Here is a 17,928-nt window from a genome sequence, read left to right as displayed (position 1 = left end):
ATTTTAGCTCAAAATACCATATAGATAATTTATTATAGCATGTTAAAATTGCCACTTTGTAGGTGTGAACAAAAATGTGTCGTTTTGGGTTCCTTTAAAATGCAAATGAGTTTATATCTGCACTAAATGGCAGTGCCGTGGAAGGATAGTGCAGATTAGGGGTGATATTATCCCCTTCTGACATCACAAGGGGAGCCGAATTTCTATGACCTATTTTTTCCACATGTTTGCAGAGAATGGTTTACCAAAACTAAGTTACTGAGTTGCTTTTTCTTTTTTTTGGTTGATACAAGCACTAAGGACCCAACTATAGCACTTAAATATGAAAAAAGTCAGATTTTCCCCTTTACAAATGAACATCCCCAAAATCAGAGCGACAGATAAACAGAGGTGAAACTCGTGTAGGGGAAATAAAGTTGCGCTTTCATTATGGAAAGAAAAAAAAAGAGGAAGGATGTGACTGTGGACAGGAAACCGTGTGGTGTGAAGATGCTTCATGTGGTGAGGTCAGCGTCCTCTTCAGTTCAGAGAATAAAGCTGCATGCATATAAGTGCGCAGCTAAAACGGAATAAAAAACTGCACAACTGATGTATATGGGTTCTGTTAAATTTAGATGATGACTACAAAGGAAGACTTTAAACTTAGGGTGAGGTTTGTAACCAATGTGGATGTTTAAAGGTGAATCGAACACCAAAGTTTATTTGCCTGGAGTGGATGCAGTGTGAATATATGACCTTACACAATAACTTTCACAATTATTCTAAACAAGTTAAAAAACTGCTTTTCAGTCTCACGTCGCTAGAGATCCAACGCACCCGCCGGGAAACCTGTGCCATGGCAGAAGGTCAGACATGGGCAAGACGCCTTTTATTTGATGTGAATCAGTCAGGCAAAGATGGTCAGACAGTAAGGTGAACCAAACCAGACTGGCCATATGCTGTCATGGACGTCCACTTCTCCCAACAGCACTGAAGGTCAAGAGCCTGCTGCCATCACTTCTGTCATCGGCAGACGTCAAGGCTAGCACCGTTCTGGGTCACCTGGCACCACTAGAACGTGGCCAAAGCCAGTATGATGGACAATAGGAAATGATTTGTACTGGGATATGCATGACACAAATGTCACACGTGGCTATTTGCCTATATCATGTAATGTAAATAACCATGTAAATACGGTTGTTATATTTAACAAAAAATATTTAGCAGTAAAACTATTTTGAATTGACACAGAATCACCTGATTACCAAAATACATCCTACACGTCACTAGGATCCGGTTTTAACCACATCCACTCGAAAAAAGTCAAGTCTGTTGCATGAGGCCAAACACAGTGGCACTATTGAAATAAAGGACATGACTATTGCAAAATGTACTTTTTAAACCCCGAGTTGTGAAACTAGGGTGAACTCAGCAATTTCTTTATAAGAGTGAATCCTGAAAAACTCATTGACTAAAAACTACATGCAACCAAAAGAATAGAAAGTAGTAGTATAAATCTACACAGTTTCTTGGCAGAATAGTTGAAAAATGAAACAAAAAATTTGCTCATGTAATCTAATGCATAACTGTAATAATAGTGTATAGAGAAGGTCAACTGCCTAAAATATTTAAGTCATCAGCTGTGACCCCAATTAAGTAAGAACAATAATTCCACTCAACGTCTTAAAACTGTGCTTCGGGAGAGCCAAAATTGCTTATAAACATAAGGGAAGCTACAGATGACGAAAAAGCAGAAATGCAAAAACTTTTGAGCACACTTCTGAGGCACGTGATCCCTACCAAATGGATGAAGAAACAGAAGTGAGAGCTTTGAAAACAGTGCTGTGCTGTTTTTACAGGCTGTACATAGAACAACATGTACAAATGTAAGTTCTGATTTGACAAAACTGAAACTCTAAAGACATACAAGTCATGTTTCGAGTATGGTATGATATGTAATTCAAAGAGTTACTTTCACCCTTCCTAAAAACATCCCACATTTTAATTATAACAAACATTTTATAGACATTTTAAACTGTGGCCAAATATGACCCTTTACCAAAGGTTAGCAATATGTAAGTTTCATTCAGAATCAGAAGGTCAAATGTTTGCTTTATGATAAAATATTTTACATGGAAAAACTAGTCCCTATATATATATATATATATATATACACTACCAAGGAGCAAGATAAGGTAATAGTCTCCTTCTGTCTGTGCCTACTGTATGTTGACCCATTAAACAACAATGTTTTACATTTACACAAATTACATCATCTCCAGTTACTTGGTGACATTTCCTGGACATTGAAAACACAATTTCTGATAAAAACAAAATCACAGCGTGAATGTTTTTACAGTAAGTGCACATTTTTAAGTGTACTAGTGACTTCAGAGTTTCACTGAATGGTTTCAATCAACGTTTGTGCTGAAAGCACAAAGTAGATATTTCTGCAGACAGACTCAGTCCTAGACTCAATTTTGTTTTATCAGGCACAATTTCTACATGAGCAACAATAAAGAGGGGTTTTAAACACACAACAATACATGGAACTCTGTTATTTTGAAAAACTAGGACAGTCTGAAAACATCACAAAAGCAGCTTTCATTTAATCAAAAGTCTGAAATGTCAAAGCAAAACTTAAATTTTTCACGAATCAGCAGGTTTTACTCGCTCAACATTTAGAGCAGAACCTTTAATCTGAGCAATGCCCGGCGTACAGTCTGCTTTTTACGTGTACACAAACGTACGCACACAGTCGAGTGCCTTGCAAAGACTTGTATGTGTACACAGATGTTCGGTCTGATGCATGCGCATTGCGACAAAATGCAATGCATCTCCTGGTCTGATGCACGTGCACTGCAACAAAATGCAATGCATCTCCTGTTCTGATGCATGCTCATTGCGACAAAATGCAATGCATATCCTGGTCTGACGCATGCACACTTTGACAAAATGCAATGCATCTCCTGGTCTGACGCATACACATTGCGACAACATGCAATGCATTTCCTGGTCTGACGCATGTGCACTGCAACAAAATGCAATGCATCTCCTGGTCTGACGCATGTGCATTGCAACAAATATAATGCATCTCCTGGTCTGACGCATGCACATTGTGACAAAATGCAATGCATCTCCTAGTCTGACGCGTGCTCATTGCGAAAAAATTAAATGCATTTCCTGGTCTGATGCATGTGCATTGCGACAAAGACAATGCATCTCCTGGTGTGACTCATACACATTGCAACAAAATACAATTCATCTCCTTTTCTGACGCATGCGCACTGCGACAAAATGCAATGCATCTCCTGGACTGACGCATGCGCATTGGGCAAAATGCAATGCATCTCCTGGACTGACACATGTGCATTGCGACAAATATAATGCATCTCCTGGTCTGTTGCATGCGCATTGTGACAAAATGCAATGCATCTCTTGGTCTGACATGACACGTGATCATTGCGACAAAATGCAATGCATCTCCTGGTCTGACGCATGTACATTGCAGCAAAATGCAATGCATTTCCTGGTCTGATGCATGTGCACTGCAACAAAATGCAATGCATCTCCTGGACTGACGCATGCACATTGCAACAAAATGCAGTGTATCTCCTGGTCTGACGCATGTGCATTTCGACAAATATAATGCATCTCCTGGTGTAACGCATGCGCATTGAGACAAAACGCAGTGCATCTCTTGGTCTGAGGCATGCACACTGCAAACAAAATGCAATGCATCTCCTGGTCTGATGCATGCACATTGCGACAAATACAATGCATCTCCTGTTCTGATGCATGTGCATTGCAACAAAGCACATTGCATATCCTGGTCTGTGCAATCTATGCAGAGTTTCAAACACGCACTCTTCCAATGACGAAAATTGTGTCCAAAAAAACTGTCCCTACTTCAGCCTTTATTGAACTAACACAAGCTGCCACTGTACACTAATATTCTCTATGGAAAGATGTATAGCATTGCATACATCACAGTAAACACTATATGAGGAAATGTATGGACATTTTATGAAATAAAACCCACTCAGCCAGACATAATGGACACTTATAGTCAGGATATTGTTCAACTATAGGATGTCCACTCTTGCTTTGCCCAGGACGTCCTCAAACAATAAACCATCAGGCCTTTCTTCGCTTAAATGTCTTAGCACATTACGAACAGCAGCATCCTGTCCAAACTTGGTTTTCCCGCTTTAAACAAACAGTGCTGTTTACTTGCTGGTACTTTAGCATTCAGCGAACATTAAAGGGTCACAGAAAAACCCCTGAGGTTCTTCAAACCTCACATTTGTCCTCATTCCCCAGTGCAAGTGAGGAGAATCTTTACAACCCACACTGGTTCCCACAACGTGAGCAACAGCAAAACTGACTGAATCTGATGCTCACGCTTCCTCTAAATACCCAGCTAAAACACACTAAAGGGCCCTTTCATGGCTCGCTGTGAGAATCTGCCGCACTGCAAAAGGGTATGAAGTAGTTTTGGATGCAAGTAAGAAGCAATTTTGGCCGGCATGCCGTGAAATCGAATAAATAAACCGAGGGGGGAAAGTGAGAAAGAAAAAAATTCTCTCTTTGTGGCCAAGACCCAGCTTATGGAGACAAAGAGTCCAGCAGCAAGAGGATGGGGTCTGAATGAAGGGACCCGGGCTCGCCCCTTTATCCTCATGACTCCGATTCACCATCACCCCTCTCCACCACCCGCTCCAACAAAGTTCTCTTTGAGTTTGGCCCCCTGTCCCGCACTTCCGCAACAAGGGGCTTCAAAGTTTATGCCTGTTAGAGCTGCTCATGAGAGTGGAAATTTGCCACAGCGCCACAGGATAGCAGACAGACAGAAATAAGGGTGACGGGAGAGATTTATCTAATAAGCCGAGGAAGGGTATGCAAAAGAACCTTATGAAATCCTGATTGAGACGATTTGACCAAAAACGTCATTTAACAAAACTGAAACATTTGTGCAAAACAAACACCAGGGTGGTTGCCAGGGCATTGCTATGGAGTTGGTTAGGTCCTCTATGTACTCAATATTCTTATTGACACTGGCAGACACCCAAAAGACCTAACAGCCAATATTTTGCACCCCAGATATGGTCCAGGTCACTCCTCATTTTTTGATAATTTTGTCTTTTGCCAGATCCAAGTATATTAATAAAGTAATTCTTCAACATGCATCACTATTACTATTATGTGTCCAATTGGAAGAACATTGTGCTAGCACCGCAAAGTCATGGGTTCGTTCCCCAGCGAACACACATACTCGTAAAATGTATATCTTATAAGTTGCTTTGGATAAAAGCATCTCCAAAATGCATAACTCTAAATGTTACACATAATATGAATTTACAGTAAGGGAAACCTCTGAGGCCAAGTTTTAACTTTGGTTTTCAGCCGTTGTGGACAGCTTTGATTCGGTTTGTTTCCCATTTGATGTAACGTGTAACATCACACTACCTAAACAGACCACTGACAAAAACAGACAAGCTTCCATGCACCACCCTATCATTAAGGGGAGTACCGGCACTAAAATCCAACACTACGTCTGAATGCCTGTTGGACAGCCCTGCAACAAAGGTCTGAGGATGACATGTGGTTGTCCAGATAAGATCTCAGTCCAGATTGGATAGACCATCTGGAAGGCATTTGGGCACATCTCCATGAAAGAGCGACTGAGCACATGGAAAGATGCCATGAGAGCCAGGGGTTCATGCACCACAGGGGGGAAAGGAGACACTAGACCCTGATCTGGCCTATATGACAAGAGCAGACACCAGCTCTGGTCATGTGTCACCAATCATTATCTTGACCAGTCAAACAAACACTTGCTGTTTAATTACCTATGGTGCATACTGACGTATAACAGGATTTATTTGACCACAGTAGTTTACTTTGTCATTTATCACAGGCTTATATGCGTGTGTATGTATTTTCTAATAGCCTGATGCATCATGCAGTCGATTTCATTACTACACGGTATGCCAAATATTTACAACTTTGTCAACAATAAATCACTGATTTATTTGAGTCACACAATACATATGCACATTCTCTGTCATTTGTGCAGAGATTTTATTGAAAAAAGTGGCTTTGGCAGCAGGCCTCACCACTAAAATCCCCCACAAAATGACACAATCTGATGCTATATGTCAGATTTTATGAAGTAACACATGCAGACTGAATTTGCATTATGCTCTTTCATTATGAAGTATTGCACACATCATTTATAGGATTAACTTTTAATTTTAAATTTTACTTTTATAGCCTGATGTCATACGAGAACAACAAAATAACTTTTTATTCTTGAGTTAAAAAAATTTAAATGCTGAATATTTACAACCAAAACTTACAACCAAATGTTGGGTAATATTTGGACTAACCCAAACGTTGTTTTAAAGGGATACTTCAGCCAAATATCAAAATTAGATTTGATATTTATGATTTACTCACAATCAAGCAATCCGGGATACATACAGTATGTCAGCCATCTTTTAGACAAACACATCTGGAGATATTTTAGTAAATCTCCTTGCTTATAATTGGAGAAAACAGGGATCAGGGAACAACAACTGACTTTGAAGCCCAAAAAGTGCATCACCCTACGCAGAAGTAATCCACATGACTCCAAGGGGTTAATAAAGGTCTTTTGCAGGTAATCAAGGTGATATCCATATTTTAAAGGGCACTTTAAATCCACATTTTAAATCGTCTTGACCATGTCTACATGCCTAAATGCATTGAGTGCTGCCATGTGATTGGCTGATTAGAAATTTGCATTAACGCGAAGTTGGACAGGTGTACCTTATAAAGTGGCCGGTGAGTGTATATAGCATAGGAAATTTACTAAAATAACTCTAAAGGGGGTCGCACACCGGACACGCAGCTCAGCGCCGCGTCACGTCTTGGACAACTCTGAGATATCGTAAACCGGCAGTACACATTAAATAGCGTAAGCTTCGTCAGATAGTGTCTACTTCAAAATGCAAAATACACGTTAGCAGCCAATGTTTATCGTTAATAATTTGGGACAAATATGATGTTATTTAATGTTAAACTATGTGAGTGGTGCTATGTGGAACGACAGGGATTTGAGCAACTTCGTAGCTGTAGCCGTAGTCTACCAGGCACTGAGCTGCGCGTCCGGTGTGCAACCCCCTTAAATGTGATCGTCTGAAAGATGATGGACATATGTTTCTCGGATTGCTTGAGGGCAAGTAAATCATGGGGTAGTTTTAATATTTGGCGGGAGTATCCCTTTAAAACAATGATTGGGTTTGTCCAAATTTTACCCAACCTTGGGTTGAAACAAGCCAGCAACTTTTGCAGTGCAGTGTTTGAAACCACCAGACATCAAAATACAAGAACCTGCTGCATAGTTAAACATCACTTTTTTTAAATAATTAAAGAGCTACTAAACCAACTCAGTTAAGGTCTACAAAGAACACTGAAGAAAATGTATTTAAATAAATTGTGAATAATGCATATGATCAGTCCATTTAGGAGTCTGTCAATATAAGCCCATAAACATTTCCATGATCCTTTAAGCCGCATTTCAAAGTTGCTTCTGCGATCCAAATGTCTGGTGGAGAACGAAATGACTTCAGTTCAGTTCTTTGATCAATTTTGTTTGATGCTCAAATGTTTTCACTTCACTGTTTACAGGCATTACATCAGGCAAACACATACAAATGCGGTATCGCAGCATTCATCAGAGCACGATTCAATAATTAAGTTCAAATCGGAGTCCACATTCATCAATGCAGCACTTTCCTTTGTTTGTCCCATGCTGAGGCAAGCAGGATAAGTTACCATCACAGCGTTCATATTCATTCCGTTCAGGAAAAAACGGAAACCCCATGCATCTGAAAGAACCCAGAAAAGTCCACCAAAAAAATCTGAGAGTCATGACACTACGGCCAGCCTTTGGCCACAAACCGCAGGGGGCAATTCCCTCGGGACAACTGTGGAATTCTTCAGAGCTCTCCCTCTCAAAGAGGCCAAAGGGTCAATGCAGAAGTCTATGGGCTACTATTTACTGCCGGCCCCCTCTTTGCAAAACACGCCTCTCAAGTAGACGACTATTGTCTGTGGTGATGGAGGTAATGTTTGGCATGGGGTCACAATCAAGAGTGTCAAGAAGGAGAACGAGAAAACACTGGGATAAGTACCACCGTCGCACAGACCGATCAGAGGCAAACCAAAATCATACTGTATATCTACCCAAATCCTCACCACCTGAACAAGTAAACAGCCGAAAACACAAAACAGAGCTTTACCATCAAAACCTGTGAACGTTATATAAGTGTGATATTGCTGCGAGCCGCAATCTGCGGTTTATTGAACGGTTTGAGAACATCTGCAGAAAGGCTTATCCCATATGACCACGGTCCGCATACCTCTTCTACATCTGATAACATTCATAATCCCTAACACATGGCTTTGTTTGCTGTTTGTTTGCAAAAGTGTGGACGTGCCAAGAGTTGTACTTTATAAGTGTCTGTGTATGTGTGATGGCACTTACTCAAATTAAAGTGATTAAATATAAGGTGTGAATTAAGCTAGTAAGAGTAGGTGACGGATGATACACCATTGTTCTGTCTTTGATATCTGAATAACCTTATATTCATATACATTCATTAGCACCTTAAAGGCCTCTAACAGGAACAGAGACGTCTTTATCAGCATCATGCTGTGCTTCACGACCTCACAATGACTCACCAATCGGCTCACTCTATCTTGTATTTGCACGTTTGACTTTTTATTTAGACCATCTGATTTGCTTACAATGCCAAATATCACTTAGGTCATCAACAGGTTTCATTACTCAGAGTATTTGTCAAACCACAAAATAACAAAGCAAGATTATTTTTGCTACGTCTGCTGTTTATTTGGTACAGGATCCACAAAAGATGACTGATCCAAGTTATCGTCCTAAGATAAACAGTTTGTGTGATTTACTGCACTAAGCTCTTTTGGGGGGCTTCTTCTCCATTTACAATGCGGCTTAACCAAGTGTGATGGGATAAAGTGACATCCAAAGTTTTTTTCCTTAATCATAAACACCCCAAGTACTATAGCACTTTCCCTTCGACTGTATTTTCTTTACCTTTAAGCCAGAAGATACGTTATCAGGGTACACCAGGAGGAAACTCAACAAAGCCTGTCACTCATCTGTGTGAAAATTGAATCCGTTTTTCGTTGATTTACTCCAATGTTTGCTTGATATCAGATGTGTAAACATAGCCATGAGGAAATGTCTACCAAGCTAATTGAGTTTAGAGGAAAGTTAAAGAGATTCCTGAAATTCCTCGTGCTGACTTGTGCCACTGTGGCACGGATTACAAAGTTTGACTTGTAGTGACTTTAAGACACTGTTATAATCCGAGGCTATGTTAAAATTATGTAGTGAAAAATGGAAAACTTTATCTTTTGCCTTTAAAAAATATATTTCACAAATACACAAAAACGCTGTCAAAAAAGATCCATATTTAAAGGGTTATTCCACTTTTTTTGGAAATATGCTCATTTTCCAGCTCCCCTAGAGTTAAACATTTGATTCCCACCGCTCTGAAATCCACCCAGCTGATCTCCGGGTCCGGCGCCAGCACTTTTTACATAGCTTAGCACAATCCATTGAATCTGGTCGCGCTAAAAAATAAGATAATAAGATAAAATAAAGAGTTTCAATATTTTTCCTATTTAAAACTTGACTCTTCTGTAGTAACATCGTATACGAAGACCGACGGAAAATCAAAAGCTGCAATTCTCCAGGCCGATATGGCCAGGAACTATACTCTCAAACTGGCGTAATAATCAATGACTTTGCAGCTGTAACATGGCTGCAGCAGGTGTAGTGATACTACGCAGCAGCCGAAAATAGTCCCCTTGGTAACTTTCAATGGCAGCGGACTATTTTCAGGCAGTGCGTAATATCAATACGCCATGTAACATCAGCAAAGTCCTTGATTATAACACCAGAATGAGAGTATAGTCCAAACCATATCTGCCTAGAAAATCACAACTTTTAATTTTCTGTCAGTCTTAGTACATGATGTAACTACAGAAGAGTCAAGTTTTAAATAGGAAAAATACTGAATCTCTTTGGTTATTTTTTGGGCGATGCTAATGGTCTAATCTGATTCAATGCATTGTGCTAAGCTATGCCAAAAGTGGTAGCGCCAGACCCGGAGATCAGCTGAATGGATTCCAAAACGGCAAGAATCATGTTTAACTCTAGGGGAGCTGGAAAATGAGCATATTTTTAAAAAAGTGGAATGTCCCTTTAAACGCATCCGTGAAAACGATTGAATCCCCTGTGCTCCAGCAGATGGCGATGTTACCTTGTAAAGAAACACACATTCGCATGCGCACACATGCATTCGCCTACAGAACAATAAATTCAAAGAATCAAGATGGTAAAACCATCAAGCAGTGTAGTGTAGATCAAAGCATTGTCTTCATGGTATGGTCAAATTTATTATTTCAAAGAAGTATTTAAATGCTGTCATACTAAAGAAACTGCCAAATGCCGTCTGTTGTAGTACAGGGGGCACTGCTGCTGATCATCTGTGATATGTTGGGGTCAAATCAGAGCTTAGTTTCATGATACAACAGATTAAATTATGAATAGGTCCCATATTGTCTGATAGTCAGTGACTGGACTGATATCAGATATGTCAAGCGGTCGACCAACTATATTTTTTAGTATTTTTAGAGGCGGGACTTTATTAAGTATGCTGACAGTGACTTAACTATAACTTAAACTAACTGAATTATAAAAGCACACTTATTACAAATGAATTTAGTATAAGTCTAAATCCTTAAGTATATATTTTTGTAGTTTCAATGCAATATAAAATACTTTTTTTGTGGTTTGACTAACATACTAAGCCACAGTCACTGGTTGTAATACTGCGGTGCAGATCGGGTCTATAAAACGAACTATTTATAACCTAGAAAACCAACACTTGTGCTCCCCTCCTGCAAGGACTCAGACGGAGGCATCATCAGCAAACAGGAACCACACCACGTTGGTTTCCTCTCTCAGGTCTTCCATACATTCCTCTTATCCTGTTTGGCTAAATTCCCACTCGTCTTCAGGAGCCCAGCTGGGTCACAGAAACTACTGTAACAACAGCTGGACGGGCGACAAAGACATCACAGAGGGGACATAACACAACTTGATACAGGAAAGGATCCATAGAAAATTGGAGATGCCCATGCATTCAGAGATTGAAGAACTGAATTAAATCCTACTGTACACTGGATCTGAATTCAAACCTTCTCCTAAATTTGATGAAAAACATTTTTAGGACAAACAAATACATTGACATCAAATGGTGCGCTTACCATTATTTCTTAAAACAACATCTTTTGTGTTCAACAGAATAAAGAAACTCATACAGACATAAGTGAGTAAATTTCATTTTGGGTGAATCCCTATCCCTTTCAGCTCCTGTGGGACAGCAAAGTGTATATTGCCCACTAGTTGCACACTTCTCAGCAGATGTTGTATGTCATCTGGGTACTGTTCGCCCACTGTATCATAAATGCCAAGTATTCTGACGTCCTACGCATTTGACGTACTTCCTTCTGCATACTGTTCAGTAAGAAAGTATGGATTTATCTGACAAAATCAGCAAGATAAAATGCTTGCTTTTTCAATTAATGCACAGCATTAAATGTGAACATTTAAAAAAATTGCTACATTTGGTAAGATTTCCAAACATAAAGAAATAGCTGATTCTGTCTAAGGTTTATAAATTTCTAAGTATGATGTTATCCTTTTGTAATATCTGCCCGAGCGTCCTCTAGGAATTCCACAGATAAACATTGGCAAGAAAAGACATTCAGGGAATGACTAATACGGTCCTAAAACCTTTCTCAGTAATAAAAGGTATCTTGCTTAACCATCTAAACAAATTCATGAGGCAATTAACAGTCTCCCTGGAGACTTCCAGCCAGTTGTATTTAGAATGACTGTCTGTGCTGACAAAAGATCATCATCATACCACCTCGACTGACTGCCATGAGTTGAAAGACAGACGTCTCTGTTATCAATCTCTGTTTATCACACAAGACCCTTCAAAAGACAAGGGCTCTGTAAAGCCCATTCACTTGAATCACAGCCCATTCGCCTCACCTACATATTAAGAGCTCAAATGCAAAACCCTCCAACCCCTGTGCATGTTTTCTTGCTTTTTTATCAGAATCTTAATAGATTCTGTGAACAAATCTGTATTTCTGAATGGCCTGAGGCCAGGATTAAGTGGATTTGAAGCTAAAGTATTTGATAAAGGTGGCGTTTAGCGGCTTCTGCATCTGAGCTCCTCATATCTCGATGAGATTCTGTCAGGTGCATCTGCTAGGACTAATCTGATTGGTCGCGCTTCACTGAACTCTTCCAGATCAAATAACATCAGATGCACCACAAGGGAAATCTTCCCCATGAGACTCACCAGATGAGACACCTATGTTTTTTCCCATATCGAGAAAAACACAATAATAAGGATAAACATACGAATCCTCTTTCTTCATCTTCCACACTTTTCTTTAAGAACATTGACATTATTTATAGTGTAAAAAGCTAGCTAACTGCCACAACTAGATCTAATCCATCATTTGGTAGCATCCACAAAATCAACAGTGACCTTGGAGCTTAGCATGCCTATAGGATGGGTAAAAACTTGCTTATAAAATTTCTCTGCAGTCACTTGGATGTTTTTTATATTTATCCCAGGATCAAAAGGTATTGGACCGGGAGAAAAGAGCTGGTGTGGAATGCAAGATGTGAATTTTGGATTCATTGAGAGAGTGCACTACAAATGTTGCATAAGGAAGGTTCCACAGACTATATAATTTGGGGGGGACCAAAAATGGTTCTTCAATGGCATCAATGCAAAATTTTAAGAGCATATGAGTGCGTTCATCATTTTCTATTCTTAAATTCAGGCAAGCTATGTCATGATCCTATGCTAATAAGAGCAAGAAAACACTTGCCAAGTATGCCAAGTTGCTGTCTGGAGATTTCAGCAACATTTTCATTCATTTAGCTTTTGTATTTGTTAATATGCTTTAACACACTTCAGTAGGACTACTTAAGGTCACTGATGATCCAGTTGGGACACACGAGAGTCACTGCGGGCTGATATGCAAAGTCACATCTTACCTAAAGAGAAAAAGTTGCCTGGATTCCCCTCCTGAAAATCTCACCTCCCACAAGAGTCTGTAATGCTAATTTGAACATTTTAAAGGAACTGACACATGACCAGGAAACACGCACAAATTCACATGTATGCTAATCTTTTAAGGTCAGTAAAAGTGACAGACTCTTGTTTTTCGAATTGAAGATGTTCGTAAACAAACTTTAGTCATTTCTAAAACTGTACGTCCAAAAATACCACCCTGGAGATCACCCAAACACGATTTAAACTGACTGGAAACACCCACTAAACAACACGATCACGCAAAGCGTTAGTAAACAGCTTCCACAGAACAGTCCCTTCTGCAACTTCATGCACTGTTGATGATACCTTTGCCTTAAATAAATGAACATTATTGACAAGATCTGTTTTTGGATATCTCCTTTACAAATTCTGCCTCTTCCCTTTTCTTGAGAAAAAATTTAACTTACGTTACTTACTAAACCAGACAATCTGACAGATTCACCAGTGTCCGTTATCTACCAATGAAGTGTTTTTATGAGCCTGTAACAATTAGCGCTCAACTGCAACATGTAAGCAGACACATAAGAGCTCGTACTACAACAAATAAATGCTATGTAAATATTTTACAAACAAAGTTTAGTCTTCATTTTCAGATAAGAAACTTACCGACTGTAGAAATGCCAAGTTTCTCACGTAATCCCGTTCAGTGTTCAATATTTCATTTAAAACGCACAGTCTCAAACGCAGTTGGCGATCTGAGTCCTTGCTGCTGTGATCTCCTCCGTTTTCCTGTTGACTGTCTTCTTCTGTGTTTATTTCGCTCATGTTTAAAAAGATAGATGCTCCCAACAAACCAAAATAAAATTCTAAAAAAACTCTTCGACGCGAGATGAAAAATCAATCCATTTAAATCCGACGTTCGCTGCACGCAACCTTTCAGAAGGATGCGGCGAGCGAAACGTTACATCGAAAATGAAGTTGAACTTCTGTAAAAGTAACAACGCACGACATCGAAGTCACCCGCAAAGCAATTTGCATCTCATTTGAAACACTCTCTGTTTAAAAGGCTCAGCAGTCTGTTGTGTGCCTGCAGTGTAAATGAAGAAAGTGTCCGGAGGACCGAAATGACGTGAGAAACAGGATTGCACGTGAAACGATTGAGTAACCGTGACGAACCCGTGCAGTAAAAGCCACAGCGAAAGACGAACTAGCGGCTTCACGAGTGTTGAATGTGAGCTACATGAAAAGTGAGACGCTTGTCTGAGCTGAAGAGAGAGAGAGAGTAGCGAGTCTGCCGCTGAGGGACCGTCTGCAAGTTGCAGCGCTTGCGCAATCACGTCTTCAGTTTGGAGGGCAGCGCATTTGCAATGATCTTTTCAAGGTTTGCATTAGAAATTTAAAGCATCACTATTTTAGTCAGCATTTGTTTTCTAATTTCGACATTAAGTCATTAAACTCATTAGAAATTTAATTTGGTGTGCTGAAAAAAATCTGCATTGCTGTTATGGGCAAATTCTAAATGTTGCATTTGTGCCCTCATATGGGGCACTTCGGATAAAAAGAGAAAGTTCTGTGTTTATTATCCCCTTCCTAAGTGTCTTCCAAACGACTATAAATCACAATTGTCCCTTCAGAGTTCCCACTTTAAGGGCTCTGCCCTTTGTAATGAGTAGGTCATAGGATGCTCACTTTAAATTCGCCCTAAGTGTGTTCACTCTGTTGATGGGACATTGAAAATAACCGTGTCTGTGTCTATGGCCGCGCCAGTTCTCTTCATTCTGGCAAACCAATTTTGCAAGTGCATGAAAATAAAATATTTATCACTGTCTGGCATGCGTGTTTGTGGTGTCTTGGGAGCTGAATGAAAGACTGTTTTGTTCTGATGCACAGACGACTTTGTTCGTACCCTTTGTGCCCTTGAGGTGATGCGCCTTTCTCAGCATGATGTGCATGTCCACATCCTGTTTATTCAATGGCGAAAAAACCACGAGTACAGTTAATACTTCATCTCTCACGAACTATACCATCAAACCACCAGTCTCCACCAAATGATTGAGCAAAAACGTCAATGGTACGAATAAAGAGTTGGTCTGGTTTGAATCACTATTAACCTGCAGGAGTCTTCTAGCTGCAAGCAATTCATAACTGGCTGACATTTGAGAGGTGTCAATAACTGTTTAATTTGGCTGTTTAGTTGTGTCCACACTAACTGAACAGTGTAATAGACAATGTATGTTTTGACAGAACCTAATTATTGTTTTTTACGAGTAACCTAAATGACTAGGATTAGCCACAAACCAATAAGTAATATGTTACTAGAAGTAGTCAAGCTCTACGTATGCTCTGAGGCCGAGTGCCATCTAGTGGAGAGGTGGGAGCTATAAATAAACTGTATTTACTTTTAATAATATTTTTTTAAATTAAATATAAATGTTATATAATTTATTTACATTCTTAATCTACGCTTTATTTCTATAAAAAAAATTACAAATAAAACATACGTAACTTTAGGTAATAGAGAGTGCAGACGCCGGCCTTATGACGTCACTATGAGAATGCAGCGTCGAGATCTTTCAGTGTCTCACATCTGTTAAACATTTTAAACAAAGGTAAGACTCATCTTTTGTTGAGTTTGGCTTTTTATATTATTGTTTAATTACATATTTCATTACATAAATTATTTAATAATTTCACAATTCATATTTACATTAGTTCTTCCCTCACGAAAATTAACCAGTAAAACAAAACAAAAAAACATGGTTACTGTAGTAATACCATGGTTACCACAAAATCAAAAACCATAATAGTAATCAATACACCAAAAACTACATATTCACCACAAAAAAACATGGTTAATTTTCGTAGGGGTTCATTTTAATACTTAGAACCGTTGAGACCTTATATTATTCTGTTGATTTTCTGACAGCTTGGCTGGTCGGTAATCCTCCATTGCATCCATGTCGTGTTCATTACTCGTTCTGTTGTTTTTATACTGGACACTCTTGCACACCCCCATCGGGTGTAGCGTTTTAACCAACGCGGACCTGCAAGAATTGGAGAAGATCAACACCTGGCTCATCACTCACAGCTCTCCCTGCAGTGCCACCTGTGGGCTTGGCCTCCGTACCCAGGAGCTCTGCCCTATGATGGGGACTGCCGGCATCTCCACCAATGACTGCAAGCTGAGGACGGTCCGGTGCCTAGACACATGGCAGTGTGGACTGAATACCCAAACAGCGATTGCCGGTCAAAAACTTGTTCTTGACTGTTTAGAAGAAGTGATGGATGCCATGGGCCGCTTTGCCTTTGTGGTGTCTTGGCGCTTTGCCCGTGGAGTTATCACTTCTGACAATTCACTGTTTACACGCTATGAAGCTCTGAGTCTGGACAAGGTTGTGCTGGACCCTCTCAAAGAGGAGGATTCTGGGACATATCGCTGTGACGTACTGGACACTAGTAAACGTAGAGTAAAGAGAATGTATAAAGGGGTGAAGGTGATGTCTCCCAACATGCTGAGCTTGGACTTTGCTAAAGGTCTGATTCAATGGGAAAATCCAGAGATCCTGCTGCCAAACACCACCACCACCACAGGAAAACCGTATCCGGGCAGCACTGTCCGAAACATGGTGCTTATTAGCATGTCCATATCCGTTGCACTGATAGTGGTCGTCTCTTTACTCCTGTGGGCTTTTTACCGGAAAATGCCCAAAACAGCTCAACTTTTCCATGACATTTTATGAGATATGTGATGTTTTCCACCATTACAATGATTGCAGTGTCAAATACAAGCCTCATCTCAAATTAATGTTCCATGTCTTCTTTTTCCCAGTTAATAGAAAACACAAGTGTTTGATGATGTCAAGAATGTGTGGGATTACAAACATGTTCAAACTGTTGTGAACTATTTATAGGCAGGAGCTGTTAATGAACCGTTTAATAAAGCGCTTTAACTTCACAACATGAGGTTAAGTGATCACTCTGTAGGATGGGAATTTTGTGATGTTCTCATCTCGAAATCTTACTCAGACTCCTACATTGCAATTCAATAGGACATTTTCTGCCATTATACTACTTAGAAATGTAATAGCACACTTCTTCACAACATGCACAGTTGATGTATTATTCATCATCTCAGCATAGAGCTGCAGAACGTGTTCCATGTTAAAGTTTAAAGGGACACTCCACTTTTTTTGAAAATATGCTCATTTTCCAGTTCCCCTAGAGTTAAACATTTGATTTTTACCGTTTTGGAATCCATTCAGCTGATCTCCGGGTCTGGTGCTACCACTTTTAACATAGCTTAGCATAATCCATTGAATCTGATTAGACCATTAGCATCACGCAAAAAAAAAATTAAAAAAGAGTTTCCATATTTTTCCCATTTAAAACTTGACTCTTCTGTAGTTACATCGTTGTACTAAGACCGACAGATAATTAAAAGTTGCGATTTTCTAGGCAGATATAGGAACTAAACTCTCATTCTGGCGTAATAATCAAGGACTTTGATTCTGTAACATGGCTGCAGCAGGCGTAGTGATATTACGGACTGCCCGAAAATAGTCCCCTTGGTAACTTTCAATAGCTGGGGACTATTTTCAGGCAGTGCGTAATATCACTACGCCTGCTGCTGCAATGTTACAGCAGCAAAGTCCTTGATTTTTATCTAGAATGAGAGTTTAGTTCATAGCCACATTGGCCTAGAAAATCGCAAATTTTAATTTTCCGTCGGTCTTAGTACACGATGTAACTACAGAAGAGTCAAGTTTTAAAT

The 17,928-nt window shown here is 39.6% G+C and overlaps 2 protein-coding genes across 2 annotated transcripts in view; one reads left to right on the top strand and one right to left on the bottom strand.

The window, feature by feature from the left end:
• The window catches only part of prex1 (phosphatidylinositol-3,4,5-trisphosphate-dependent Rac exchange factor 1), an 83,259-nt gene extending 68,784 nt beyond the window's left edge, over positions 1 to 14,475 (bottom strand). The window contains exon 1 of the mRNA XM_055167650.2: positions 13,824 to 14,475. Within this exon, the coding sequence (XP_055023625.2) occupies positions 13,824 to 13,982 (159 nt within the window). The 5' untranslated portion in view covers positions 13,983 to 14,475. The remainder of the gene's footprint in view (positions 1 to 13,823) is intronic.
• A 925-nt stretch (positions 14,476 to 15,400) lies between these two features.
• tmem81 (transmembrane protein 81) lies at positions 15,401 to 17,115 on the top strand. The gene is made up of 3 exons (XM_055168549.2): positions 15,401 to 15,528; positions 15,669 to 15,766; positions 16,084 to 17,115. Exon 3 carries the CDS (start codon positions 16,115 to 16,117, stop codon positions 16,895 to 16,897), a length of 783 nt encoding a protein of 260 aa, XP_055024524.2. The 5' UTR covers positions 15,401 to 15,528; positions 15,669 to 15,766; positions 16,084 to 16,114; the 3' UTR covers positions 16,898 to 17,115.
• Positions 17,116 to 17,928: the final 813 nt, after the last annotated feature.

This window comes from Misgurnus anguillicaudatus, chromosome 5 (assembly GCF_027580225.2).
Source record: "Misgurnus anguillicaudatus chromosome 5, ASM2758022v2, whole genome shotgun sequence".
NCBI classification, from domain to species: Eukaryota; Metazoa; Chordata; class Actinopteri; order Cypriniformes; family Cobitidae; genus Misgurnus; species Misgurnus anguillicaudatus.
The sequence above is the reverse complement of the archived record's forward strand: the minus strand, read 5'-3'. Positions and strand labels throughout refer to the sequence as shown.